At 51.3% G+C, this 27,847-nt stretch overlaps 2 protein-coding genes across 13 annotated transcripts in view; one reads left to right on the top strand and one right to left on the bottom strand.

Annotated features, from left to right (window-relative positions):
* Positions 1 to 132: 132 nt before the first annotated feature.
* On the bottom strand, positions 133 to 20,110 carry NR1H3 (nuclear receptor subfamily 1 group H member 3). Of its 12 annotated transcripts, none has more exons than XR_010147198.1 (12): positions 19,900 to 19,988; positions 9,722 to 9,801; positions 9,002 to 9,190; positions 8,306 to 8,572; positions 7,531 to 7,739; positions 7,254 to 7,433; positions 6,962 to 7,061; positions 3,285 to 3,377; positions 2,498 to 2,619; positions 952 to 1,065; positions 623 to 717; positions 133 to 428 (listed from the first exon to the last, which is right to left on the bottom strand). XR_010147198.1 is itself a non-coding variant. In XM_009460349.4 (10 exons), exons 2-10 carry the CDS (start codon positions 9,762 to 9,764, stop codon positions 282 to 284), a joined length of 1,344 nt encoding a protein of 447 aa, XP_009458624.1. In that variant the 5' UTR covers positions 9,765 to 9,801; positions 19,900 to 20,030; the 3' UTR covers positions 133 to 281. The 12 variants fall into 12 exon arrangements, 9 of the variants coding, with proteins under 9 accessions (XP_009458624.1, XP_009458628.1, XP_521906.1 ...); XR_010147197.1 differs by lacking the exon at positions 19,900 to 19,988 and adding an exon at positions 10,851 to 10,980; XR_010147199.1 differs by lacking the exons at positions 2,498 to 2,619; positions 3,285 to 3,377 and having other exon boundaries at positions 623 to 749; positions 19,900 to 20,004.
* The window catches only part of ACP2 (acid phosphatase 2, lysosomal), a 9,116-nt gene continuing 1,353 nt past the window's right edge, over positions 20,085 to 27,847 (top strand). Inside the window, 10 exon segments of the mRNA NM_001246489.1 lie at positions 20,085 to 20,223; positions 20,764 to 20,859; positions 21,170 to 21,256; positions 23,071 to 23,223; positions 23,333 to 23,431; positions 23,511 to 23,600; positions 24,038 to 24,170; positions 25,584 to 25,666; positions 25,781 to 25,887; positions 26,007 to 26,182. Coding sequence (NP_001233418.1) covers positions 20,110 to 20,223; positions 20,764 to 20,859; positions 21,170 to 21,256; positions 23,071 to 23,223; positions 23,333 to 23,431; positions 23,511 to 23,600; positions 24,038 to 24,170; positions 25,584 to 25,666; positions 25,781 to 25,887; positions 26,007 to 26,182 — 1,138 coding nt within the window. The 5' untranslated portion in view covers positions 20,085 to 20,109.

The raw sequence follows: 27,847 nt of genomic DNA, 5'->3' as shown, positions 1-27,847 counted from the left end.
AGGATGGGCAGGGCTCTGGAGAACCTTGTGCAAAGTGGCCCCCAGGCCCATCCGTTTGTGGGGTCAGCATGATCTTCAGACACAGCACAGTGTTAGCGAGGGCTCCACTGCTCAGTAGCCACAAAACTCGCAACCCTTTGACTCTCTTTTAATGCCACGGGAGGATCTCCTTGCCCAGCTCCCAGGAATGTTTGCCCTTCTCAGTCTGTTCCACTTCTAGGAGGCAGCCACCAGGCCTCAGCCATCCGGCCAAGAAAACAGAAAATATGGGGACAGAACAGTCATTCGTGCACATCCCAGATCTCAGAGAGCAGCGGTGGGAGCTTTTTGTCCTGCAGACGCAGTGCAAACACTTGCTCTGAGTGGACGCTGCTCAGGGTCCGGAGGCTCACCAGTTTCATTAGCATCCGTGGGAACATCAGTCGGTCCTGGGGAAAGGAGAGAGACAAACACAGCTTTTGCCTGTCCCCAGGGAAGCGGGGCAAGAGTAGGGGAGTTGTGGGAGAGGTGAATTGTCTGCACACCATGCAGTCAGAGAAAAATTCTTGAAGGGAAAGTAGGTATGTCAGGGAATGGGCCTGTGTGTGGGAAGGAGGAAAAGGAGCACCATGGGGAGACTCACATGGGGATGGTGGATGGAGACGTAGGCATGCAGGGCTTCCACATATGTGTGCTGCAGCCTCTCTACCTGGAGCTGGTCCTGCACGTTGGGCCGGTCTATAGGTCACCAAGAGAGTTGAGGAGCAGGTCTGGCCAGGGTCCAGTTCCATACCCCAAATTGCAACCAAAATATAGAGACATGCTCCAGCCAAGCTCTCTCATCCTAAAATAACACAGCAAATGCCTCCACCCTCCCAAGCCACCACCCCCCTCCCCCCACCGATTCCTGTGGGACCTGCAGCCCTCCTTGGTGTAAGTCTCTTGCTGTTTCCCATTGCCCCTCCTCCACACCTGCAGAGAAGATGCTGATAGCAATGAGCAAGGCAAACTCGGCATCATTGAGTTGCAGCTCATTCATGGCCCTGGAGAACTCGAAGATGGGGTTGATGAATTCCACTTGCAGCCCTGGGGAGGAAGAAGGGAGGCTGACGCAAGCAGCAGGAGCAGCAGGAACTTTCTTCTCTCCTCACCTTAGGGAACTATTAGGAACTCACTAAGAAGTTTACTGAGGCCGGGCACAGTGGCTCACGCCTGTAATCCCAGCACTTTCGGAGGCTGAGGCGGGCAGATCACCTGAAGTCAGGAGTTCGAGAAGAGCCTGGCCAACATGGCGAAACCCCGTCTGTACTAAAAACACAAAAACTAGCCAGGCGTGGTGGCAGGTGCCTGTAATCCCAGCTACTTGGGAGGCTGAGGCAGGAGAATTGCTTGAACACGGGAGGCGGAGGTTGCAGTGACCCAAGATTGCACTACTGCACTCCAGCCTGGGCGATAGAGCGAGACTCCGTCAAAAAAAAAAAAAGGTCTACAAGGCTTTGCTGTGTAACCTTGAACAAATGTCTTAACCCCTCTAAGCCTCATCTGTGAAATGGGAATCATATCTGAACCCTTCTCAGAAAATTGTTGGTATGGTTCAATGACAAAGTATGCAGGGCACTTAGCGCTGTGTCTGGCACACAAGAGGTGCTGAATTAAATAATAATTCTGGTATTCTTGTTTTTTTTCTTTGAGACAGGGTCTTGTTCTATCACCCAGACTGGAGTGCAGTAGCACAATCACAGCTCACTGCAGCCTCGACCTCCCGGGTGCAAGCCATCCTCCTACTTCAGCCTCCCTAGTAGCTGGGACTACAGGTGCATACCATCACAAGTAGCTAATTCTTATATTTTTAGTTGTGACAGGATTTCACCATGTTGCCCAGGCTGGTCTCGAACTCCTGGACTCAAGCAATCCACCCGCCTCGCCCTCCCAAAGTGCTGGGATTACAGGCACGAGACACCATCACCTGCCAATTCTGTCATTAAAATTCTTGAGGGCTCCACATTTCTAGAAATAGAGGCAACTCTTATTTTTGTTTATCAAGAATCCTTTTTCAGCAAGGCACGGCGGTTCATGCCTGTAATCCCAGTATTTTGGGAGGCCGAGGCAGGGGGATCACCTGAGGTCAGGAGTTTGAGACCAGCCTGGCCGACATGGCAAAACCCTGTCTCACTGAAAATACAAAAATTAGCTGGGCGTGGTGGTGCACTCCTGTAATTCCAGCTACTTAGGAGGCTGAGGGAGGAGAATTGCTTGAATCTGGGAGGCGGAGGTTGCAGTGAGCCAAGATCACGCCACTGCACTCCAGCCTGGATGACAGAGCGAAACTCCATCTCAAAAAAAAAAAAAAGAAAAAGAAAAAAGGCTGGATGCGGTGGCTTATCCCTATAATCCCAGCACTTTAGGAGGCCGAGGCAGACGGATTGCCTGAGCTCAAGAGTTTGAGACCAGCCTGGGCAACACAGTGAAACCCGGTCTCTACTAAAAATACAAAAATTAACTGGGCGTGGTGGCGCACCTGTAGTCCCAGCTACTCGGGAGGCTGAGCAGGCGAATTGCTTGAACCTGGGAGGTGGAGGTTGCAGTGAGCCGAGATTGTTCTACTTGCACTCCAGCCTAGGCGACAGAGCAAGATTCTGGCTAAAAAAAAAAAAAATCCTTTTTCAGCAGGGCACGGTGGTTCACACCTGTAGTCCCAGCTACTCAAGGAGGATCACTTGAGCCCAGAAGGTCGAGGCTGCATTGAGCCATGATTGATCACACCACTGCATTCAGCCTGGGCGACAGAGCGAGACCCTGTTTCAAAGAAAAAAAAAGACTTGTTTTTCACTGGCATTGGCCTTACTTATTTGAACACTAGAGATACATTTCATGTATCACATCCTCGAGGGAATATTGCAGTATGGGTGAGGATGTGGATTTTGGTGCCAGACTGCCTCGGGTTGAGTCCTGGCTCTACCACTCACAAGGCAGTGTGACCTTGTGTAATTTATTTAACCTCTCTGGGCTTTGGTTTTCCCATCTATAAAATGGGAATAATAATAGTACCTATCTCATAAATATGTGGCATATATGGTAACTACCACATAAGTGTTTGTAAAATAAATAAAAAAATTTTTTTTTGAGACAAAGAGTCTTGCTCTGTTGTCAGACTAGAGTGCAGTTGCATGATCTCGGCTCACTGCAAGCTCTGCCTCCCAGGTTCAAGCGATTCTCCTGCCTCAGCCTCTTGAGTAGCTGGGACTACTGGTGCATGTCACCATGCCCAGCTAATTTTTGTATTTTTAGTAGAGACAGGATTTCACCTTGTTGGCCAGGATGGTCTCGATCTCTTGACCTCGTGATCTGCCTGCCTCGGCCTCCCAAAGTACTGGGATTACAGGCATGAGCCACCGCGCCTGGTCAATAAATAATACATTTTTCTTGGAAACAGTCTTCCTGCTGAGAAGACTAAAATGCAACAAAACATGAGCTAAAGTAATGATACCTAGAGAATGTCTCTCATACACATTGTCAAAGTCTCTGCACCCTACAGAGTTCCCCAGGCTTTGTCAGATTTCTTTTAGCAACCATCTGCTACACTTTTCCATTCAAGGCTTCTTGGTGAGTCACTTCCTGTACTTTCACCCTGATGTTTATCAAGTGTTGTGTGTTAGTCCATTTAATGGGCAGGCCCCATTTTCTTTTTCTTTTTTCTTTTTTTGAGATGGAGTCTTGCTCTGTCACCCAGGCTGGAGTGCAGTGGCGCGATCTCAGCTCACTGCAACCTCAGCCTTCTGGGTTCAAGCAATTCTCCTGCCTCAGCCTCCCGAGTAGCTGGGACCACAGGTGTGCACCACCACGCCCAGCTAATTTTTGTATTTTCAGTAGAGATGGGGTTTCGCCATATGGGCCAGGCTGGTCTCGAACTCCTGACCTCAGGTGATCCGCCTGCCTCGGCCTCCCAAAGTGCTGGGATTTCAGGTGTAAGCCACCACGCCCGGCGGCAAGCCCCATTTTCTAAAGCATTTCTTGGTGAGGTTTTGAGCCCCAAAGTGTGGCAAACAGCCCCCTTTATAGAGAAATTAAGAGGAGGTTCTATAGTTAGCTAATGCACCTCTGAGGGTCTGCTGATGCCCACGGAATGAACACCTCAAATGTGCTCAGTCCATGTCACCAGTTATCTACTGCATGCAGTAAATAGTAGCGGATAGGGAGGGGAGGAGACTTGACAAACAGAGCTCCTGTTCCTTCTCCCCAAGACCTCACTCATGAAATGAGAAATGCAAGCATGATTACTTCAAAACTGCTTGTATAAATAAATCTGTGAATAGGTGCAGATTCAGATAGCATGAGTCTACAAGTGCAAAAGGAAAACAAAGATCTTAGAACTGGGCAGGGTTCCACAAGGAGGATATTCTGAAGGAGGGGAGAGCCACGGTTAAGAAGGTCTGAGATAATAACCATCGAGGAAAAAGTGGTTTGGAAGAGGGGGACAGGGCTGGGCTTTAAAGCTGGATAAAGTCATTAAATCACCCCATTAGGTGTCAATACATCCAGGCAGCACACCGGTTACTATAGAAGGCAAAAGGTGCCAACATAGCCCTGTTATGCCCTACAGCGAAGAGTGGCCTTCCTAGAAAGCTCACTGGGTGGACCTGCGTTGGGAGAGCAAGAGGCACGTGAGCTGGCCTGAGTTATCAGAAACCAAGGAAGGCTTGATGACTGGCCTGGCCACAGATCTACCAGCCCTGAGAGTGGAGTCAGGGCATCAGCCATATTTTACAGCCCCACTCATCCAGTCGTTAAGCTACTTGGTTTCCTGCTGAAGCTCAATTCCAGTCCCTCCAAAACTCCCTCAGCCTCCCGTCCTTTCCCAGGCCAGTTCTCATGATACAAACATTATCAATAGTTGAATATGAAGAAACCCCTTCTGCGTAGCTCCCAAGCGAGCATCAGATAGAGAGCCGCAGAGTGAACTAATTTTTGGAGAAAATACTTCAGATATAGGATGGAGATGGAAGCATTCGCTCTTATTGTACATCCTCTCTGGGCATGTTTGCCATGCCATGGTTCTGGTTCGTCAGAAAGTGCAATTGAAAAAGAGTAGGGGAGGGCCTGGAGAAGTGGCTCATGGCTGTAATCCCAGGACTTTGGGAGGCTGAGGCGGGCGGATTGCCTGAGCTCAGGAGTTCAAGACCAGCCTGGGCAAAACAGTGAAACCCCATCTCTACTAAAAATACAAAAGTTAGCTGAGCGTAGTGGCGCGCGCCTGTAGTCCCAGCTACTCGGGAGGCTGAGGCAGGGGAATCGTTTGAATCCGGGAGGCAGAAGTTGCAGTGAGCCAAGATCGCGCCACTGCACTCCAGCCTAGCAACAGAGTGAGAATCCATCTCAAAAAAAAAAAAAAAAAGAAAAGAAAAAAAAAGAAAAAGAGTAGGGGAGGCTGTGTGTGGTGGCTTATGCCTGTAATCCCAGCACATTGGGAGGCCGAGGTGGGTGGATCACTTGAGCTCAGGAGTTCGAGACCATTTTGAGACCAGCCTGGGCAACATGGCGAAACCCACTCTCTACAAAAAAATATAAAAATTAGCCTGGCATGGTGGTGCATGCCTGTAGTCCCACCTACTTGGGGGCTGAGGCAGGAGGATTACTGGAGCCCAGGTGGTTGAGGCTGCAGCGAGCCACGTTCATGCCACTGCACTTCAGCCTGCGTGACAGAGCAAGAACTTATTTCAAAAAAAAAAAAAAAAAAGTAGGGGAAATCAGCCCCCATGATCCCCAAAGAGCACATGTGAGGAAGATTTGTTCACTTTTTGACTACTAAAAAGTTGAGTGCACTGAGTTTCAAACTTTTTTTTCAAGCTGTAAAATCTGCAAGCAAAATACTATGTAGCAGTGCAATATATAATGCAGATTTAAATGGAGCTTCTTGTTTGGCTAAAGTAAAGATGAAGGACATTCCTGTGCCTCCGTGTTTCTCCTCCAAGGTGCCATTCCATATATCTCTCAGGTTCCTTGGAATACAGTTTGAAAACCACTGACCTAAAGCAACAGAGAACAGGGGTCTATCTGGAGCAGCTGAGAGAAGCCTATCAGCATTCCAATTTTCTATCTTCAAAAAACAAGGGAGCCTTCCCTTACCAGCCACCCAAACATTGGGCCTGTGGCTCTGTAGTCACTATGGGCCTCTGACAAAAAGCACCAGTCCTGGCCAGGTTCAGTGGCTCATGCCTGTAATCCCAGCATTTTGGGAGGCTGAGGCACATGGATCACTTAAGGTCAGGAGTTCAAGACCAGCCTGGTCAACATGGTAAAACCCTGTCTCTACTAAAAGTATAAAAATTAGCTGGGCATGGTGGTGCACCTAATCCCAGCTACTTGAGAAGCTGAAGCAGGAGAATTGCTTGAACCCGGGAGGCGGAGGTTGTAGTGAGCCAAGATCACGCCACTGCACTCCTGCTTGGGTGACAGAGCAAACTCTGTCTAAAAAAAAAAATGAAACAAAAAAAAAGTACTTGGCCGGGCATGGTGGGTGGCTCACGCTGTAATCCCAGCACTTTGGGAGTCAGAGGCAGGAGGATCACTTGAGGCCAGGAGTTTGGGACCAACCTGGGCAACATAGTAAGACTCCATCTCAATTTTTGTTGTTGTTGTTGTTGTTGCCCAGGCTGGAGTGCAGTGGTGCGATCTCGGCTCACTGCAACCTCCGCCTCCCGGATTCAAGTGATTCTCCTGCCTCGATCTCCCAAGTAGCTGGGGCTACAGGTGCGTGCCACCATGCCTGACTAATTTTTTGTATTTTCAGTAGAGACAGGGTTTCACTGTGTTAGCCAGAATGGTCTCGATCTACTGACCCGGTGATCTGCCCACCTCGGCCTCCCAAAGTGCTGGGATTACAGGCATGAGCCACCGTGCCTGGCCCTCAATTTTTAAAAATAAAAAATAAAAAAAGAAGCATCTGTCCACCCAACCCCAATCCCTGTGTGATCTCAGTTCTCACCTGCTTTGGCAAAGTCTTCCCGGTTATAACTGAAATCCTTGAGGAAGGTGATACTCTCACTCCCAGGGTTGTACCTCCGAGATGTCTCCAGAAGCATCACCTGCACACAAGCAGCAAACCTCAAACGGGGACTAGGAGGGCTGGTCTTGGAGCATGGCCTCTTCCAGGGAGGCCGAGTCTCCTCATCCCTGCTTCCCAGCAGATTTGGCTCTCCCAGCTCGATGTCTGGAGGCCCCTCCCACAGATAATCCCACTCTGCTTCTCCCTTCATCCCTTGCCCTTCTCCAGCCACCTCGATCGCAGAGGTCTTCAGCAGGGCAATCTGGTCCTCCCGGCTGAGCTGCAGGAAGCCGGGTAGCTGTTTAGCAAAGTCAACTATCTCCTGCACAGACACGATGGCCAGCTCAGTGAAGTGGGCAAAGCGCTGCTGACGGGCCTCCCGGCTATGGGGATCTGGTGCCATGGGCCAAGGCTACCCAGGAGGGAAAAGGCAAAGCACTTTGAGTCGGACATCAAGAAGCCCACTGGTGATCTGGGCGCAGCCGCCTCTCCCCAGGTGTGTCAAGTACCGTGACTCGAAGCCGGTCAGAAAAGGAGCGCCGGTTACACTGTTGCTGGGCAGCGACCAGCTTCTCGATCATGCCCAGTTGCTCCGGGCTGAGCTGGGGCAGGATTTGGGGGGGTGAGGAAGCCCTGGGGGGCAAGGATGTGGCATGAGCCTGTTCCTCCTCTTGCCGCTTCAGTTTCTTCAGGCGGATCTGTTCTTCTGACAGGACACCTAAGGACAGGGACAAATATGAGAAAGGGAGCAGATGGGGAAACGATGGGGCAAGGGGGTGGGGGAAAGACAGGAAGGAAGGATGGGGCAAAGGGGGTGGTTTGGGGCTCCAGAAAAGCAGACAGCACTGGGTAAAGGCAAGAAGATTTTTTTCTTTTTGAAACAGAGTCTCACACTTGCTCAGGCTGGAGTGCAGTGGCATGATCTTGGCTCACCGCAACCTCCACCTCCCGTGTTCAAGTGATTCTCCTGCCTCAGTCTCTTGAGTAGCTGGGATTACAGGTGCTCACCACCACACCCGGCTAATTTTTGTATTTTTAGTAGAGTCGGGGTTTCACTATGTTGGCCAGGCTGGTCTCGGACTTCTGATCTCAGGTGATCCACCCGCTTCGGCCTCCCAAAGTGCTGGGATTACAGGCATGAGCCACTGCGCCCGGTCAAGAAAGATACTGTAATCCATACTTAGGGATCAGTTAGCCCCTGCAAGTTCAGGCACCTGTCTTGGGTCACACCCTGGCCCCCTCTTTCCCCTCAGCCTCTTCCCCACTCCAGCCTCAGAAACTCACACTCCTCCCGCATGCCAGCCTGACGGCATTTGCGAAGCCGACACTCCTGGCACTTGCGACGCATGTAGGTGTCCATGGGGCAGTGGCCGCCACTGTGGCAGATGTAGTGCGCTCCCTTGATGACGCTGCGGCGGAAGAATCCCTTGCAGCCCTCGCAGCTCAGAACATTATAGTGGAAGCCCGAGGCCTTGTCCCCACACACGCTGCATAGCTCGTTCCCCAGCATTTTGGGGGCTGGCCCCTTTTTCCGCTTTTGTGGACGGATCTCTGGATACAGGAAAGTGCTTTAACGGTCTCCCCCGAGGAAAAACATCATGCTCTCCCTGACTCAGCCACTGCCCTGGGCACTCAGTGACCTTCATTCCCTTCATTATACAAACTCCAGTCTCTCTTTTATGAGAAGAGTAGCCCTCATTTGCCAAGTGCCATTATGTTCTAGGTACTGTATGAGCCTTTTATATGCACTGATCCTTATGACAACCATAATTTTTATTTCCATTTTATAAACAAGGAAAGTGAGGCTCAGAAAGGCCTAGAGACAAAATTCACACTTAGATCAGTCAGATTTAGTTAGCTCTAAAGCCTCTGAACTTAACCATGAGATTATATATAAAGTAAAAACCCCCAAGGAACCTCTTCCAGATCCAGGACCTGGAATCTGGACCCCTACCTCCTCCAAACCCAGAAGATCCTCACCTGTGGGTTCTGAAGGGGGCTCTGCCCTGGTGAGCAGGGCTGTGGGCTCTGCAGCCTCCAGCCCCACCCCTGCAGTACCCCCGGCAGAGTGGGGCATCCTGGCTTCCTCTCTGAGGATGCAGCTGCTGCCTCCCTGGGCCTGGCTGCTTGCATCCTGTGCGCCTGGCTTCCACAGCTCCACCGCAGAGTCTGAGCTCCAAAAGAGAGGCACAAGGGGGTCTCAGGCCCCATCCCGGCTCCACGGCCCAGCGTCCTAGCTGGGAAACTGCAAACTTATCCCCACCCTTAGAGGGCAGCAAAGTCCCAGCTCAGGCTTTGGGACCCTAGAGTCTGTGTGGGCTCTAGCTAGGACTAGTCACTTGTAGTTTCTTACATCTCAGGACCTTAAATGAAGATGTTAATCCTTGTCCCTTTGGGGGGCTGGAGTGTATGCATTTCAGAGATCAGATAAAACTCTTCAAAGCCAGAGCAGGGTAAGCACTCAGCTGGCCAACTCTCTAGCAGCAAATCCAGACTGGGGAGGACTGGGCGGGTGCCTGCAAGGGCCAGGCACTGGAACCAGGGGAGAGGTGATCTGGGCGGGAGGCAAGCACGACTAAGAATGACTCTGGACTGCTCTCTGGAGGAAGGAAGAAGGCAGGTAATGAAGGAGGCTGATTCCTACAGGAGGCGTGGAGCCTGCGGTCTGGGCTCAGGGGAGAGGGATGGAATGAAGCTTACCAGGAGGAATGTCAGGCACAGGGGCCCCCAGCCACAAGGACATCTCTTCCTGGAGCCCTGGTCATTACCAAGGCACTGTCCTGCAGGAAGGACCCAGGTTATACTCTTCTAGAACTGGGCTCCTTTCTGGCCTCAGCTCCCTTCTCCACCTGATCCTCCCTTTTATCAATATCAACAATATCAGCTAACATTTACTTGCCATATATTAGCCTGTACTAAGGCTTTATTATATTACTATTATGTTTTTTAGAGACAGGTTCTCCCTATTTTGCCCAGGCTAGTCTAGGAATTCCTGGGCTCAAGTGATCCTCTCACCTGGGCCTCCCAAAGTGTGGGGATTATTGGAGTAAGCCACTGCGCCTAGCCTGTTATAAGGCTTTATGTGCTTTCCTCATAATATCCCTCTGAGGTCAAAACTATTAATTTTTTTTTGAGATGGGGTCTCTCTATGTTTCCCAGGCTGGAACTCAGTGCTATTCACAGGTGCAATAATAGGACACTATCGCCTCAAACTACTGGGCTGAAGCAATCAGGTTTCAGCTTCCTGAGTACCTGAGATTATGGGCGCACGCTACTGCTCCTGGCTCAGGACTATTCTTAGACTCATTTTACAGATAAGCAAACTGAGGTTCAAAGAGATTAAGTAACTATGGTCACACAGTTAGGCAGCGGTAGAGTCAAGACTCCAACCCTCCTCTGACTCCAAAGTCTGGGCTCCCAGCCACCGTGCCGGCTTTTCTCCCCCAAAGTCCCCTCCAGGCCAGCAGGGAATGTTTGGGTGCATCTGCCCTGCTTCTCTCGGGCCCCTTCCCCCTCACTCCAACACTGAGGACAGCTCACTCCACCCAGTGAAACACGCTGCTTATTAGAGAACCTCGCTCGTGCCACTTTCCAGGGTCCCAGCACAAACCTGTCTCCAAGAATCTCCCCAATTCACATAGAGGACCTCCTCCCCTGAGCCCCTCATGAGTTATTCTGGGACCCAGAGTCCTGTTCCTGTCCCAAGCTTCCATCACCATCACCCCTCACTTCTCCCCAGAAACCCCCTTCTCAGATCCTTAGGACATTCCCCGACCCCACCCCAGATACACACACAGAGCCCCAGGCCACTGCTAAGGAGCAGACCCACCAAATCCCCAGGCCACCAGACTTCCTGGGTGGGCAGTCTCTGGAGCCCCCTTGCTGGGAGAAGAGTGTGGTGCAGTTTCCTGTCCAGAGGTCTCGGTGGCCAGCCAGTGAGCTGGAGCTGAGCACAAGCAGGACCTGGAGCCCCAGAGAAGTAGCAATTTGGGGAAAGGCTGAGGGGAGGGACTGCCGAGGGGTCAGGCCACCCCTCCTTCCTGCCTGGTGACCACAGCCCTCCCCTCCTCACCCCCGCCCACAGGGCAGCTTCTCCACCAGGCTGGCTCCTCCCCAGCCGGCCACCCCCTCTCCCGCCACTCCCGCCCCCCTACTCCCGGCCAAAACAGTGGCATTTCCCTGCAGACCAGCCAAGTTCCATGTCTCTCCCCTTCCTCTCCTTACCCAGCGCTCTTAGCAGCTCTTGCAAAAGGACTGCCTCCCAGGAACCCCCACCCCAATCCCAGCAGCCTCCAGAATCGTGTTCCCTCCCCTCCATAGGCACCTCGTGGAGCAAAGGTCCCAGCACGGCCCGGAATTGCGACACTGAGCCCCAGCGGCTTTCCCAGCCTCCCTCCTCCTCCCTTGCCTCTGGGAAGAGGCCAAGAAGCTCTCCCCACTAGCCCCAGGCCTCAGCCAAGCTGGTAGAAATCCAGGGGTGGAGAGAGGCAGGTGCTGGGCCTTCCAGGGAGTTTCTGAAAGTGGGTGCCCTGCGGGGGCCACAGATAAGAGAGGAGGCCAGGAGAGCCTTTGATAGGAAATCTGCTATGAGCAATGGCAGGCCTGGGATAGGGGTGGAGGTGGCAGAAGGAAGACAGGCAACTCAGGTGGCAGCCCAGGATGGACCTGGGAAGGTATGCGGGTTGCCTCTTCTGGGGAACAACCCTATCTGAAGTGATGGCAGGTTCCAACCAGCAGCTACTGAGACTATAGTCATTCTTCCTACTCTGCTGCCTGGGGCATGAAATCCATCCCTGAAAGTAGACATCATATTTTATTGATTTCATCTCCCCCAACACCCCTGAAACAGGGCTGGCATAGATGTGGCAACAGAGTAGGTACTGTGTTCCTATTTGTTGAATGAATAACAAGAAAAATATAATATATTCTCGGCCGGGCGCGGTGGCTCACGCCTGTAATCCCAGCACTTTGGGAGGCCGAGGCAGGTGGATCACGAGGTCAGGAGATCAAGACCATCCTGGCTAACACGGTGAAACCCCGTCTCTCCTAAAAATACAAAAAATTAGCCGGGCATGGTGGCAGGCGCCTGTAGTCCCAGCTACTCGGGAGGCTGAGACAGAAGAATGGCGTGAACCCGGGAGGCAGAGCTTGCAGTGAGCCGAGATTGCGCCACTGCACTCCTGCCTGAGTGACAGAGCGAGACTCTGTCTCAAAAAAAAAAAAGAAATATTATTCTCGTCTATCCCGTACTTATTAGCCCTAGTCAATTTTTTTTATTATTCCCCCTTTTTTTTTTTTTACCTTTTTTGGGGTGGGGTCTCACTATGTTGCCCAGGCTGGCTTCACACTCCTGGGCTCAAGCCATCCTCCCACCTCAGCCTTCCAAAGTGCTAGGATTACAGGCACACGCCATCACAACTGCTGTAGTCAATTTCAACTCAGCATGTTGATTTAGCGTTCAGACTCTGGGCTCAGATTTTGGGTTCAAATCCTAAACCTCTTATTACCTATGTGATCTTGATTGAGCAAGTTACTTAATGTCTCTGAATCTTTGTTTCCCTATCTTTAAAATAAGAATAGTTGAGCCAGCAATGGTGTGTTGAAAAATAAATAGAACGGGCATGGTGGCTCACGCCTGTAATCCCAGCACTTTGGGAGGCCTAGGTGGGTGGATTACTTGAGGTCAGGAGTTCGAGACCAGCCTGGCCAACATGGTGAAACCCCGTCTCTACTAAAAATACAAAAGTTAGCCAGGCATGGTGATGCGGGTCTGTAATCCCAGCTACTCGGGAGGCTGAGGGAGGAGAATCACTTGAATCTGGGAGGTTGCAGTAAGCCGAGATCGTGCCACCGCACTCCGGCCTGGGTGACAGACTGAGACTCCATCTCAAAATAAAAAAAAAGAAAAAGAAAGAAAGATAAATAAAATAGGGATAATAGTAATTTTTACCACACAAGGTTGTTGTGGGATTGAAACTACAGATCATGCAGGGTGCGGTGGCTCATGCCTGTAATCCCAGCAGTTTGGGAGGCCAAGGCAGATGGATCACTTGAGGTCAGGAGTTCCAGACCAGCCTGGCCAACATGGTGAAACCCCATCACTACTAAAAATACAAAAAATTAGCCGGGTGTGATGATGCATGCCTGTAATCCCAGCTACTCAGGAGGCTGAGGCAGGAGAATCACTTGAACCTGGCAGGCAGAGGTTGCAATGACCCGAGATCCCGCCATTGCCCTCCAGCCCGGGCAACAACAGCAAAACTCCAAAAAAAAAGAAGAAAGAAAGAGAGAGAGAGAGAGAAAGAGAAAGAAAGAAAGAAGAAGAAAGAAAGAAAGAAAGAAAGTCTATCACAACGTGTGGCACATAGTGTTTGAGAAATGGCACGAGTTATCATCACCCTCCCAGTTCTTTCAGCTGTAGGTCTTCCCATTGCTTTAACTTGGTGGATTTTGAACTTTGTACTTGTTTCCATACACAGCACAAACCCTTCACTATCTTTTCTGGTCCTTAGAGCAGCCCTGGGAGGAAAGGAGGGTAAGTAACCCGAGCTCCATTTGACAGAGAACACTGAAACTCATGTGAGGGCCTTTTCCAAGACCACACAGTTAGTGGCTGGGCTGGGATCAGAACCCAGATGTCCTCACTCCAGTCCCTTTGCTGTGTCAGAGTCCAGGACAATCTTGTCTTGTTGCGTCTTGGGCCAGTGAAGTGCTGGAATGGAAGCAGCCAGGGCTGGTGGGCTACAGGGGAGAGGCTGAGAACCCTGCAGATGCTCCAGTCCAGATGTGGGAGGCAAGCTGCTGAGGTTACTGCTGGTCATTCACCCCCTGCCCCATTCCCAGTTTCCTGCTCACTGGCTCTTCCTGTTTTGCTATGAACTCCAGTTCCCATGGGCCCCACATTAAAGCATAGAAGGACGGGGGCCAGGGCAAGCAGCCAAAGAGACCGAAACAGATGAACAGGGCACCAGGGAAGAGAACAGAGGAAACAGGGAAAGAGTGGACAGGGGGTGTGGATGGGACAGAAGGAACCAGATGAGAAAAAGATGAAGGCTGAGGCAGAAGAGGAGCCTGGTGAAAGATGAGAGGAAGCACAGGGTGGGAGAGGGGGAACAGGCGGGGGCTGGGGAGCAGAGTGTGAGAAGACAGCAGGCTGGGTGCTGTTGCAAAATCTGCCCATGTATTCATTTTCACATTTCAGAAAAGCCCCTGTGACACCCCCATCTCAGACTTCTGCCTCCAGCTTTTGCTTTTGTTCCCCCTCATCACAAGGTCGTCCCCTCCCAAGGCCCCCACCCTGGTCTGGGTATCTCTGAGTCACAAGCACAAGGCTCTCCATTCCTCTCGCCTGTGTTCCCTCTCTGATTTTCACAAGGCCCCAGCTGTCCTGGAAAAGCAGAAACCAGGGACTGTAGTCACTGAGAGACTGGCACTATTCTGTCCCAGCACCCACATCACCAGTCCAGCTCCCTCCTCTACCTCCCTGCTCCCAGAAGCTCCAGCCCAGCAGGGCAGCCAGAGATGTCACAGAGATGCCTGGTTTCAAGAAACTCAGGACTCAATGGTCTGGGGCCTGCTGCCCTATCTTCTGGGAGCTGGGAGAAGCCTCTTTCATCCACTTTGTTCTTCAACTCCCTTCCCTGACACCTAGTCTCCCCACAGGTGGCTTCCCAGGACCCAGGACCACATACGAGCCCCATCTTGTGGGAGTGGGGGTGGGCAGGCTAGGGTCTCCTGTTTAGGAGGAATTATAACCAGGACTTCAACTGCCAGAGCCGTCCTATCAGGTTACAGCTCAGAAACCCCAACCCTCATCCCTACAAAGAGGGAAAAGGAGAGGAAAATGGGAGAAGACCAAAACCTGTGGGCAGTATTTCCATGGAGTTTCTGGAGACCAACCACTGAGACTTACTTCAAGCCAGGGCAAGCAGTGAAGTGATCAGCAGCTGGAATCATGTTCCCACTTTGGCAGCCCCACCCCCGTGCCACAGTCCCACCAGCCCGCAGTTGTTAGGTCCAAAGTCCCCCAGTCCTATGGGCCTCTTCTATGTTTCCTTGGCTCCTGCAGGAGGCAATGTCTCTGGGAACACACTCGGGGATCTACCAAGTCACATATCTGGCCCCCCAGAACCTCCACAGGTTTCTTCTCACAGCAAGGAGAAACTTGAAGCAGAAACAGGAGCATTCACCAGCCATGGGCACAGGTAGTACTGGCTAACTCCCCTGAAAGTACTCATTCCCATGAAGCAGGCCACAGGGTAAGGTCTGCAGGGATGGACCAGGAGAACTGCTTCTTCTTCCCTCCTTCACCGTTCCGGAAGGGTGGAAAGTGTGGGGATCATCTTGCAGACCACTGCGTATCTACTCAAGTGACTTCTGCCCAACCTTCCAATCACAACATAGAGAATAATCCAGAAACCTGGATTCCCAGACCTGAGTTCAGAGATGATACAGAAGGCAGAAAGGAAAGATGTGACATTTATTTCATCCCTACTACATACATTTATCTTTACATGCATTATTTCATTTATTCTCACAGTAAACTCTGGGAGATAGTTACTAGCAAGGGGCAAATATCAAATTTGAATACAGGTATAAGACTGGGTGTGGTGGCTCACACTTGTAATCCTAGCACTTTGGGAGGCCAAGAAGGGCAGATCGCGTGAGTCCAGGAGTTTGAGACTAGCCTAGGCAACATGGCGAAACCTCACCTTTACAGAAAACACACACACACACACACACGCACACAAAAATTAGCCAGGCGTGGTGGCATCTGCCTGTAGTCCCAGCCACTTGGGGGGCTGAGGTAGGAGGACTGTTGGAGCCCAGGAGGTCAAGGCTGCAGTGAGCCATGATTGCACCACTGCACTCCAGCCTGGGTGACAGAGGGAGACTGTCTCAAAAAAAAAAAAAAAAAAAAAAAAAAGAATACAAGTTTAGCTGATTCAAAAGTTCGAGCTCAAGCTCAAACAAACAAAAATCACAAATACACTCCATTATATAAAACTGCCGGCCGGGGCCGGGCGCAGTGGCTCATGCCTGTAATCCCAGCACTTTGGGAGGCCGAGTGGGTGGATCACTAGGTCAGGCTAACACGGTGAAACCCTGTCTCTACTAAAAATACAAAAAAAACCACAAAAAAATTAGCCAGGTGTGGTGGCAGGTGCCTGTAGTCCCAGCTACTCGAGAGGCTGAGGCAGGAGAATGGCGTGAACCTGGGAGGTGAAGCTTGCAGTGAGCCGAGACTGTGCCACTGCACTCCAGCCTGGGCGACAGTGGGAGACTCTGTCACAAAAACAAAACAAAACAAAACAAAAAAAACAGCCAGGTGGGTGCGGTGGCTCACACCTGTAATCCCAGCACTTTGGGAGGCCAAAATGGGCAGATCACCTGAGGTCGGGAGTTCGAGACCAGCCTGACCAACATGGAGAAACTGTCTCTACTAAAAATACAAAATTAGCCAGGCGTGGTGGCACATGCCTGTAATCCCAGCTACTCGGGAGGCTGAGGCAGGAGAATCGCTTGAACCCGGGAGGCGGAGGTTGCTGTGAGCCGAGATCACGCCATTGCACTCCAGCCTGGGCAACAAGAGCAAAACTCCATCTCAAAAACAACAACAACAACAACAACAACAAAACAAAACAAAAACTGCCTCTTCAGATGGAAAAAAAATGGCTAACATACCTGGATTTAGGTTTGCTTCTGCCAACACAGAATATGGTAGTGGTTCCTGTCCTCACCTTCAGAGATTCTGATTTATTTGATCTGGGGTAGGCCCACGTATCCACCTATCTACATGTGTTTTTTTTTTTCTTTTTTTTTTTTGCACCTGTAGTTACGAACCAAAGTGTAAGAACCACAGAATCACCCGGCAGAAAATGCAAAAGCTGAAGGCAAAGGGGTGAAGAAACTAGGGCTCAGCTTCAGGCTCTACTATCTACTTGCGCTGTAATCCCCACCCTTCCTGGAATAGTTTCTCCCTATAAAAACTGAAATAGTATCTGCTTCATCAATCCCTCCTACGTGGGATACTTGCATGCACAAAGAATATAGACATATTTGAGCAAGTGGGAAGAAAAGCAAAAGCTGAATTTGAGAGATAGCTGAAATTTGGTGAGCCAAAGATTTACACTCTGAAAGTACAATGGTCTGGCTAGTTTGCAAGGAGTAAGAGGCCCATTAAAACAAAACACTCAACTCCCTCCCACTACCACTAATATGCAGCATTTTGCCAATTACCCAAGCCCCCTTTATTTTTTTTTTGAGACAGAGTCTCGCTCTGTTGCCCAGGCTGGAGTGAAGTGGCACAATCTCGGCTCACGGCAGCCTCTGTATCCTGGGTTCAAGTGATTCTCCTGTCTCAGCCTCCCCGGTAGCTGGGATTACAGGCACACGCCACCACGACTGGCTAATTTTTGTATTTTTAGTAGAGATGGGGTTTCACCATGGTGGCCAGGCTGGTCTTGAACTCCTGACCTCAGGTGATCCACCTGCCTCGTCCTCCCAAAGTGCTGGGATTACAGGTGTGAGCCATGTCCGGCCTAGGTCCCGTTTAGTCCAACTAATTTGAAAAGGTTTCCTTTGACAGATACCTCTTTATTGAAAGGATTTCGGGATCACCAATTACAGTTTAGTAATGCAGTTTGAGTAGCCTGCAAGAAGCAGCCCATTATAGACTATTTAACTGAAAATCACAAAACCTGACTTTTTTTTTTTTGAGACGGAGTCTTGCTCTGTCGCCCAGGCTGGGGTGCAGTGGCACGATCTCCGCTCACTGCAAGCTCTGCCTGCTGGGTTCACAACATTCTCCTGCCTCAGCCTCCCGAGTAGCTGGGACTACCGGCACCCGCCACCACACCCGGCTAACTTTTTGTATTTTTAGTAGAGACGGGGTTTCACCATGTTAGCCAGGATGGTCTTGATCTCCTGACCTCGTGATCCACCCGCCTCGGCCTCCCAAAGTGCCGGGATTACAGGCATGAGCACGCACCCGGCCAAAACTTGACTTTTAATCCATTCTCAAACTGTGCCCATGCCCAAACTGTGAATTTGGGCAAGTCACTTCCTCTCTTTAGGTTTGTTTCCTAAGCTGTAAAGTAAGAGGACTAGGTTAAATCAGGTATTCAGAGATGCTGATTTATGAAACCTGTAATAAATGGTCTTTGTGAACCATTTGGGATTATATGCAAAATTCCGTGTGTGTTTATATGTGTGAACATTTTTCTGGAGGAGAGGTGCAAAATTTTCATGTGATTCATAAAGGGGCTTGTGATTAAATAAGAAGGTTAAGAACTGTTTGGCTACCCAGGCTTTGGCTCTTACTCTATTTGCTTCTTGGCCTCCTCCATGACAACTCTGGAAGCAAAGTTTAAATCCTGAAGTATATATAAATAATTGAATCTGGAGTCCTAGGGCAAAATAAAGACAGATAATCCTGATCTTTTTTTTTCTTTTCTTCTTTTTGAGACACAGTCTTGCTCTGTCATCTAGACTGGAGTGCAGTTGCACCATCATGGCTCACTGCAGCCTCAACCTCCTGGGCTCAAGGTCATCCTCCCACCTCAGCCTCCCGAGGAGCTAGGACCACAGGTGTGTGCCACCACACCCAGCTAATTTTTAAACTTTTTTTTTGTAGAGAGGAGATCTTCCTAAGCTGCTCAGGCTGGTCTCGAACTCCTGGGCTCAAGCAATCTTCCCACCCTGGCCTCCCAAAGTGCTGGGATTAGAAACGTGAGCCACCACACCAAGCCTAATGAGTTTTTTGTTGTTGTTGTTTTGAGACAGTCTCACTCTGTCGCGCAGGCTGGAGTGCAGTGGCGTGATCTCAGCTCACTGCAACCTCCGCTTTCCGAGTTCAAGCGATTCTCCTGCCTCAGCCTCCAGAGTAGCTGGGATTACAGGAGCACGCCACCGCGCCCGGCTAATTTTTTTTTTTTTTTTTTTTGTATTTTTAGTAGAGACGGGGTTTCGCCACGTTGGCCAGGCTGGTCTCGAACTCCTGACCTCAGGTGATCTGCCTGCTTCGGCCTCTCAAAGTGCTGGTATTACAGGTGAGCCACGGCGCCCAGGCCAAGCCTGATCAGTTTTGTTTCCCAAAGATCTGAGGAGATTTGCTTCCAGTAGGCAGATCTGAATCAAAGCATCCCCAGGACCTATGATCTGACCTTCTGCAACCGTCACAGGAGTCACAAAGTCCTGAGGCCAAACTGGCTGCACCTGAATCCTAATGGTCAATGCCAAGAGGGCCATTGATTCTGTGGAAACCCCACCTACTCCCACTTTATGATATGCGCCTGTCCCTTACCTCAAAATACCTCCCCACTGGTCTGAAATTCCTCCCCCAGGGATTCAGTGCTTTGGGTTTGTAAAGTCTGAACATCCTGTGCAACCCAACTCCTTTGGGAAGAGGCATGACATGACGTCTTGACTCTAATTAACTAAAACTTGGAAGTGGAGGGGAGGGAGGACAGGGAAAGGACTGGAAGGGAAAGTGAGAGGGCTACTGAAGCTTTGTGCGGGGCAGGAACGGTAGGCCAGACTGAGTCTGGACACACGGAGTCCAAAGGGTTGTTTACATACTGTGTCCTGCACCCCAAGCAAAACATCTCCTGGAGAACAGGGCCAGGGCTCAATCTCCCCCCAAAGGCAGGGGCGTGGAGAGAAGCGACCTCTACTTTCCCATCCCTCGCCTCAATTCTGCACCCGATCTAGCTATGGGGTCAAGCCTGGAGGGGACGCTGGTTCTCCAGACATGGTCCCGCCCACTGCAAGCGCCACCTTGGTAAGGGATTTCTCCGAGCAGAGGCAAACGCGAATTTATGGCCTTCTTAATCAAGATGAGGTCTTCGAGCCCTGTCTGCCGCACCAGGTCGCGTTACCTTCTTATGCTCCTCCGCCACAGCCAGACCGCGACCCTCCTGCACGCAATCCCACCGAGACTGCGCCTTTTCCCCGCACCCCAGCAGGTCCCTAAGTAAGATGGCGGCGAACGCACTTCCGGCGTGTGTCCTTACGGGTGCGTCCGGGCGGCTGCTTGCAGGTGCCACCCAGCGGGTTCCAGCTTGTTTGCTGCATAGATTACAACGGTGATGGCGGGCAAGCGGTCCGGCTGGAGCCGGGCGGCTCTCCTCCAGCTCCTTCTCGGCGTGAACCTGGTGGTGATGCCGCCCACCCAGGCCCGGAGTCTGCGCTTCGTTACCTTGGTAATGAGAGATGGGGTCACCAAAGACTTCCCTGAAGCTAAAAGGGCAAAGGCCAGCTGGTGGAGGTCGAGGATCTCGGGAAGGAACAGCTGGTTTAGGAGGGGACGACTGGCCTGGGTAGTTGGGAGGCTGGATTCAGGATTGACGTGGAGCCCTGGCTTATGGGAGTCAGGATGACCGAATACGTCGGGGTGAGTCTGCCTTGAGACAGGGAAGTGGTTGAATGGTTAAGACTCATCCCTAAAGAAGCCTTTGGTTATCTTTTTTCCCCAGTTGTCCCCACCACATACGTTGCTTTCACTTCTCTTTTCCCTTCCTACCTGTACCTTGGCTTTGCCTATGGTCTCCAGTAGCATTGCTTAGCTAAGTTAGAATCTCGAATCTGGAAGAAGTGACTGACTCCTAGCTGGGGTCTTTTGCAGCCAGTAGGCTTCCCAGAGGGAATGAGACTTCCTTCCCTAACATGGGGCAAAAGGTAGGCTCTGGGTCCCTATCAAGGGGATGCTTCTGACCTATAGGCAAACCATTTTATTCTCTCAGCTGTACCGCCATGGAGACCGTTCACCAGTGAAGACATATCCCAAGGACCCCTATCAGGAAGAAGAATGGCCCCAGGGGTTTGGTCAGTTAACCAAGGTGGGTCAGAAGCCAGCCTTTCCTCAGGATGAGCTGCAGAATGAGTGACGTCTAGAGCAGTCTACAAAACTTGGGGTCCTACTAAACTGCCTTTTCCCATATGGGTGCTGACTTTGACCAGATTTCATAACCTTAATCTCTGTGCCCATGATATTGCTGTGCATGACTGGCCACTTAATGAAAGACTTCTGGGATCAGATTAATTGACTCCAGCAAAGCGTGAACCTGGAAAGCAACAGGGCCTAAACCCCATGGGGCTTGAAGCCACCCCTTCCCTCTAGACCCTCTTAACCCTTGGGTTTGCCCACAGGAGGGGATGCTACAGCACTGGGAACTGGGCCAGGCCCTGCGGCAGCGCTATCACGGCTTCCTAAACACCTCTTATCACCGGCAAGAGGTAAGGTTGGGAGCTCCAGAGGCAAGGGGAACGGGGTATGCTGCCCTCATCTTTTGCCCTCAGGAAGCCTAAGGCTGAGGCTGGGCACTTTGGCCTCCTTCTTGTATTTTTGGTCACAACTACAGGAAAAGACATCTGAGAGCTGTCTGGAACAAAGCCCTAGGAGCTGAGTTGCCCCTGCTTGGCTGGGATGAGGCAAATTTGATTAAGCATCCAAATTCGGACTTAAGGGCGGGCCTGGCAAAGTGGTTTCTGACTGTGAAATCACAGGCTTTCCATCCAAGACATTAATTGAGTACCTATTAAAGGCCAAGGACTGTGCTAGCACTTTGCATTCAGTTGTGCACCATACAGATATGATCTCTGTCTTCATGGAGCTTAGAATGTTGTGGGGGTATCTAATGATAAACCAGACAGGGCCAAGATGAAAGACAGCGGGGAAGACATGCGTAGATAGGGCTTGTCTTTTCTTGATCAAGATGAGGTCTTTGAGCCCTGTCTGCTGCGCCAGGTCGTGCTATATTCCTAGGGCACATCAGGGAGGACTGGTGAGTGTGCCTGCTCCTTGAGTCCTCGCCCCACCCCAGGAATGGGGGAAGCTGTTCCTCTGGTTACCACTGTCAGCCTCAGCCGTATCAAGAATCCCTAGACATTGTTATTGTTCTCTTAAGGCCCAGCTCTGTCCTGAGCTTGTCCTTCCCCAGTTTCCTCCTCCCTTTTCATGAGCCACTATCTCTGAATAAGCTCTTCGAAAAAAAATTTTTTTTTTGAGACAGAGTCTTGCTGTGTTGCTCAGGCTGGAGTGCAGTGACATGGTCTTGGCTCACTGCAACCTCCACCTCCTAGGTTCAAGCGATTCTCCTGTCTCAGCCTCCCAAGTAGCTGGGATTACAGGTGTGTGCCACCATGCCTGGCTAATTTTTGTATTTTTAGTAGAGACAGGATTTCATCATGTTGGCCAGGCTGGTCTTGAACTCCTGACCTCAGCTGATCCGCCTGCCTCAGCCTCCTAAAGTGCTGGGATTACAGGCATGAGCCACCGTGCCCGGCCCAAAATATATACATATATTTTAAAGGGGTCTCACTCTGTCACCCAAACTGTAGCACATGCCTCAGTCATAGCTCACTGCAGCCTCAAACTCCTGGGCTCAAGTGATCCTCCTGCCTCAGCATCCCAAGTAGCTGGGACTACAAGTGCCCGCCACACTTGGGTAATTTAAAAATTTTTTTTTGTAGAGACAGGGTCTCACTATGTTGCCCAGGCTGGTCTCGAGCTCCTGGCCTCAAGCGATCCTCCTGCATTGGCCTCCCAAAGTGCTAGGATTATAGGTGTGAGCCACCAGGCCCAGCCCTTTATCTTATTTTTTTCTCCCTGGTCTCTAAGGGTCATCACTGGAGCCAGTTTCTGCCCCAAGGACCCTGATCTAGACAGGGAGAGAGGTGTTGTTATGAAACCAGACAGACCAGAGAGCCTTACTGATTGACTCAGCACTTTTGACTGGAAGGGGCATTTCAACTAAGGCCATTCCCACAAGAGTTCTTCACAGAGTGGTAACAACCCCCAGTGGAGTGTTTGGGGGATGGGGAAGGCCAGAGGCCAGAGGAGGGTGAGGGCCAGATGTATGGTAGGTTTAGTTTGCTGGGTGACCATCAGGAACAGGTTCTCCTCTGGGGCTCCACTTTGGGGTGACCAAAACTTCCCACCACACACACACACATACATACAAGGCTCCACTTCAGGGTGACCAAAACTTCCCCAACACACACACACACACACACACACACACACACGACTTGTGTTGCTATCGCTGCAGGTTTATGTGCGAAGCACAGACTTTGACCGGACTCTCATGAGTGCTGAGGCCAACCTGGCTGGACTCTTCCCTCCCAACGGGATGCAGCGCTTCAACCCGAACATCTCGTGGCAGCCTATCCCTGTGCACACTGTGCCCATCACTGAGGACAGGGTAAGAGTGGCCAGCCCTTCCCTGGGGTGGTGAGGGGACAGCTCTGGCCGTGGGCCTGCTGATGCCAGGCTCCTTTTCCCGCTGCCTGTTTCCCCGCTTCGCTCTACAGCTGCTGAAGTTCCCGTTGGGCCCATGTCCCCGTTATGAGCAGCTGCAGAACGAGACCCGGCAGACACCAGAGTATCAGAATGAGAGTTCTCGGAATGCAGTGAGTGGGGGCAGAGGTGCAGCTCACCACGCTGTCTTTTCCCCAGAGCAGGACTGAGACCCTGATCCATTTTTCATAGCAATTTCTGGACATGGTGGCCAACGAGACAGGGCTTACAGACCTGACACTGGAGACCGTCTGGAATGTCTATGACACACTCTTCTGTGAGGTGAGCCCACTAGGGTGCCCACTGTGATCATTCTTTTCCCTCTCAGCAGGCCCAGGTCACCAGGACGGTAGAACACAGTGCCTGATACCGTCACGCCCCTGGGGAGGTCCAGGGAGGCTGTGCTTGTGAAACACGGGAACTTCCCTCATGGGTGACAGAGATCCTCAGAGTGGGAAATGGTTTATTAATTGTCAGCAGTCCCTGCTGCTCTCCACCCAGAGCTCCTTTCTGCTGAGTCTCACTTTTTGTGCCTGAGCTTCCTTTCCTGTGCCCTGAAGCATCCACACCGCCTGCCATGTCTACTGGTTCCAGCCCCTCTGCCTCTCTCCCCTCTCCCTCCCTCACACACACAGGCACCTTCCCACTAGGGAAGAGAGCTGCCCCCTGGAGAGGCTGGCCTAGGCCTGGGGCGCTAACCTGCCTGCTGCGATACACAGCAAACGCACGGGCTGCGCCTGCCGCCCTGGGCCTCACCCCAAACCATGCAGCGTCTCAGCCGGCTAAAGGACTTCAGCTTCCGCTTCCTCTTCGGAATCTACCAGCAGGCGGAGAAGGCCCGGCTTCAGGGGGGTGAGTGACAAGGACAGCATGTCACTCTACTCCTCAGGACCCTAAGGCGTTAAAAATCTGCTGTGGGGGCTTCTCACACACTTCCCTCTCTACTGAAACACTCCCTGCTCTTTCAAAACCAAATCCCCCTCCTCATGCCGCTAGTCACCAAATTTCCCCACCTCTCTTCCTTTTCTGCCATTCATATTCTTTTTAAAAAAATTGTTATTTTTTTTCGGGGGGATGGAGTTTCCCTCTTGTCACCCAGGCTGGAGTGCAATGGCTCGATCTTGGCTCACTACAACCTCTGCCTCCTGAGTTCAAGCAATTCTCCTACCTCAGCCTTCTGAGTAGCTGGGATTGCAGGCACATGCCATCATGCCTGGCTAACTTTTGTATTTTTAGTAGGAATGGGGTTTCACCATGTTCGCCAGGCTGGACTCAAACTCCTGACCTCAGCCACCATGCCCGGCTAATTTTTGTATTTTTAGTAGAAACAGGGTTTCACCATGTTGGCCAGGCTGGTCTTGAACTCCTGACCTCAGGTGATCCACCCACCTTGGCCTCCCAAAGTGCTGGGATTACAGGCATGAGCCGCCATACCCAGCCTATTTATTTTGAGACAAAGTCTTGCTCTGTCACCCAGGCTATAGTAGAGTGGCACGATCTCGGCTCATTGCAGCCTCCACCTCCCAGGTTCAAGCAATTCTCCCGCCTCAGCCTCCTAAGTAGCTGGGACTACAAGTGCCTGCTACCACGCCCAGCTAATTTTTATATTTTTAGTAGAGATGGGGTTTCACTATGTTGGCCAGGCTGGTCTCAAACTCCTGACCTCTGGTGATCTGCCCGCCTCAGCCTTCCAAAGTGCTGGGATTACACACATGAGCCACCACGCCCAGCCCTGCCATTCATGTTCTTAAGTTTCGCCCACATCAGAAGACCCTCCCTCTCCTAAATGAATAGCTGCCCCAAGAGAACCACTGGGGGCCATTTTGAGAAGGCTGAGAGTAACACACATGCCAGCTTCCTTATTTGAGCACCTAAGGGCATGCCTGCTGTCACACCTTTTTGACATCTCAGTTTTCAGAGCATATGGTAGTTACCCGGGCACGGACCCACCCGCTGTGTACTCTGAAGCAATCTTAAGTTTACATTTGTTTCAAACTGAAGTGCTTCTGTAAACACAGGCAGGTTTCTACATCCGTGTTGAAATACAGGCAGATATCTTGTTTTGTCTTGCTTCCTTCTGTACATTTGACAGTTCTTAGAGAGGAGGGGTGCCACAGAGTTCTTACATGGTCCCTATGACACTAAAGAGTTCTCCGTGTAGGTGATGAGGCCCAGGCCTGGCAGAGGGTGAAAGGAGCATAGATAGGTCTAATTAGAAGGCAGAGGTGGCTGTAGCCAGCAACACCGGGGACTTTTCTCCTTCAGGAGTCCTGCTGGCTCAGATAAGGAAGAACCTGACCCTAATGGCGACCACCTCCCAGCTCCCCAAGCTGCTGGTTTACTCTGCGGTGAGTGCCTGCGCTCCCTAGCGTGCTGTGTCAGGCAAGGAGCTGGATTTCTTCTCTGTTCGGTTCCTGCGGGTGTGGGGAACAATGCTGACGGGCAGCCCCTCTCCCCCGCAGCACGACACTACCCTGGTTGCCCTGCAAATGGCACTGGATGTCTACAATGGTGAACAAGCCCCCTACGCCTCCTGCCACATATTTGAACTGTACCAGGAAGATTCTGGGTGAGTGGAGCTAGCAGTGTCCTCTGGAGGGGGGCCCTCGGGAGGTGGCTCGGGGCAGCCCAAGGACCCCATGACGGGCAGGCTGAGCAGCTCCCATGTTGCCTCCTGTCGACCCTCAGGAATTTCTCAGTGGAGATGTACTTTCGGAACGAGAGTGACAAGGCCCCCTGGCCGCTCAGCCTGCCTGGCTGCCCTCACTGCTGCCCACTGCAGGACTTCCTTCGCCTCACAGAGCCCGTCGTGCCCAAGGATTGGCAGCAGGAGTGCCAGCTAGCAAGCGGTCCTGCAGACACAGGTGAGCTGTCACAGGCCTCCTTGCTAGTCATGCCCTAGACCAGCCTGCAGTTCACATCCACACATCTCAAGAGCTGTCACACTTCCAGCCATTTGACTGCATTTGCTAGGAGTTCCCTCCCCGACCCCAGACTGCCTTATACCTTCTCCCCACTTCTCACCCTCGGGTGATGTCTCACTTGTATCACCGAGAAAATAAGAGCCAAGAGAGAATTGGCTCGTTCTCCCACCACCAGCTTACTTCCTGGGGGAAGCCACCGCTTAGGGTGGCCTCTCCACCCGCACTCGGGTTCTCTCTCCTCATATCTGCAAGGAGCTCTGACGCCTCTGCTTCTCTACTGGATCACTTCCCTCCCAAAAGCCCATCCATGACCTCTGAGAGCCACCTCTTCCCCAGCCACCAGCCTCTTCCCTCTCAGAATGGAATCCTTGAAAGAGCTGCCTAGAATCTGGCTCTGCTTCCTCACCACCTGTTCTCTTAGACTCACATTAGACAGTCTTGTGTCACCTTCCACTACCCTGAAGCCATACTTGTCTGGTGACCAGTCACCTCCTACCAAAGCCAGTGACTAATTCTTAGCTTCTCTCACCTCTCAGCAGCATTACATAATTGGTCACCCCTTCCTGAAACACTTTCTTGGCTTCTGACTTTCAGGCGTCCCTTCCTCACTAAAGAACGGATGACCCAGGACTCATCCCTGGAGCTTTCCCCATCTGTGCACACTCCCAAGTGATCTCATGCAGCCTCATGACTTTATGCCCATCTCCATGCCCACTTCTGTCCTTACGCCCTGACTCACAGATTCACAACCTCTTCTCTGAGCTAGAGACTCATATCCAGCTGCCAACTTGAGATCTCTACATGCATGTTAAGTAAGGCATCTCAAAGTTGCAATGTCTAAAACCAGATGCTTTTCCTTCCACAGCTGCTCTTCTTCCAGGCTTCCTTGTTTCAGTCAATGCCACGAGTCACCTAGTGGCACAGTATAACCCTTGGGGTCATTCTGCATACCGTTTCTCATACCCCTCATCCAGCCCACTGCCAGATCAGCTCAACCTTTCAAATATTAATATGTGCTCTTGCCTCCGCAGTCCAATCTACCATCAGCTCTTGCCTGACCGAATGAAAAGCTTCCTAGTTCTGGTTCTATTCTTGTCCCTACCAGTCTTTCAACACAGCAGAGTTAACTTTTTTTATTTTTTTGAGATGGAGTTTTGCTCTTGTTGCCCAGGCTGGAGTGCAATGGCGCAATCTCGGCTCACTGCAACCTCCGCCTCCCGGGTTTAAGCGATTCTCCTGCCTCAGCCTCCCGAGTAGCTGGGATTACAGGCATGCATCACCATGCCCAGCTGATTTTGTATTTTCAGTAGAGATGAGGTTTCTCCATGTTGGTCAGGCTGGTCTCAAACTCCCAACCTCAGGTGATCCGCCCGCCTTAGTCTCCCAAATTGCTGGGATTACAGGCATGAGCCACCGCGGCCGACTGAGTTAACTTTTAAAAAATGTAAACCAGTTCACACTACTGTCCTCTCAGAATTTTCTAGTGGTTTCCCATCACATATAGAATAAAATCCAAGTTCTTCACCATGGCCTTCTAGGCCCTACTCCATCTGGTCTCCTGCCCCATCTCCTACATGCCCCTTGCTTACTCTGCTCTGGTGAGAC

The sequence above is a fragment of the Pan troglodytes genome, chromosome 9 (assembly GCF_028858775.2).
Source record: "Pan troglodytes isolate AG18354 chromosome 9, NHGRI_mPanTro3-v2.0_pri, whole genome shotgun sequence".
In the NCBI taxonomy this organism is placed as follows: domain Eukaryota; kingdom Metazoa; phylum Chordata; class Mammalia; order Primates; family Hominidae; genus Pan; species Pan troglodytes.
Note: the sequence above shows the minus strand (reverse complement) of the source record. Positions and strands in the feature narration are given on the sequence as shown.

What these genes read in the sequence shown, in the direction of transcription:
- NR1H3 (XM_009460357.3), bottom strand. Translation starts at nt 20,095, where the DNA reads ATGCAGCAAACAAGCTGGAACCCGCTGGGTGGCACCTGCAAGCAGCCG. An exon ending in GCAGCCGCCCGGACGCACCC is followed by an intron (nt 9,191 to 20,034) that starts GTAAGGACACAC and finishes TTTGGAGCTCAG; the next exon opens with ACTCTGCGGTGGAGCTGTGG. An exon ending in TATCAGCATCTTCTCTGCAG is followed by an intron (nt 718 to 951) that starts GTGTGGAGGAGG and finishes GGTGACCTATAG; the next exon opens with ACCGGCCCAACGTGCAGGAC.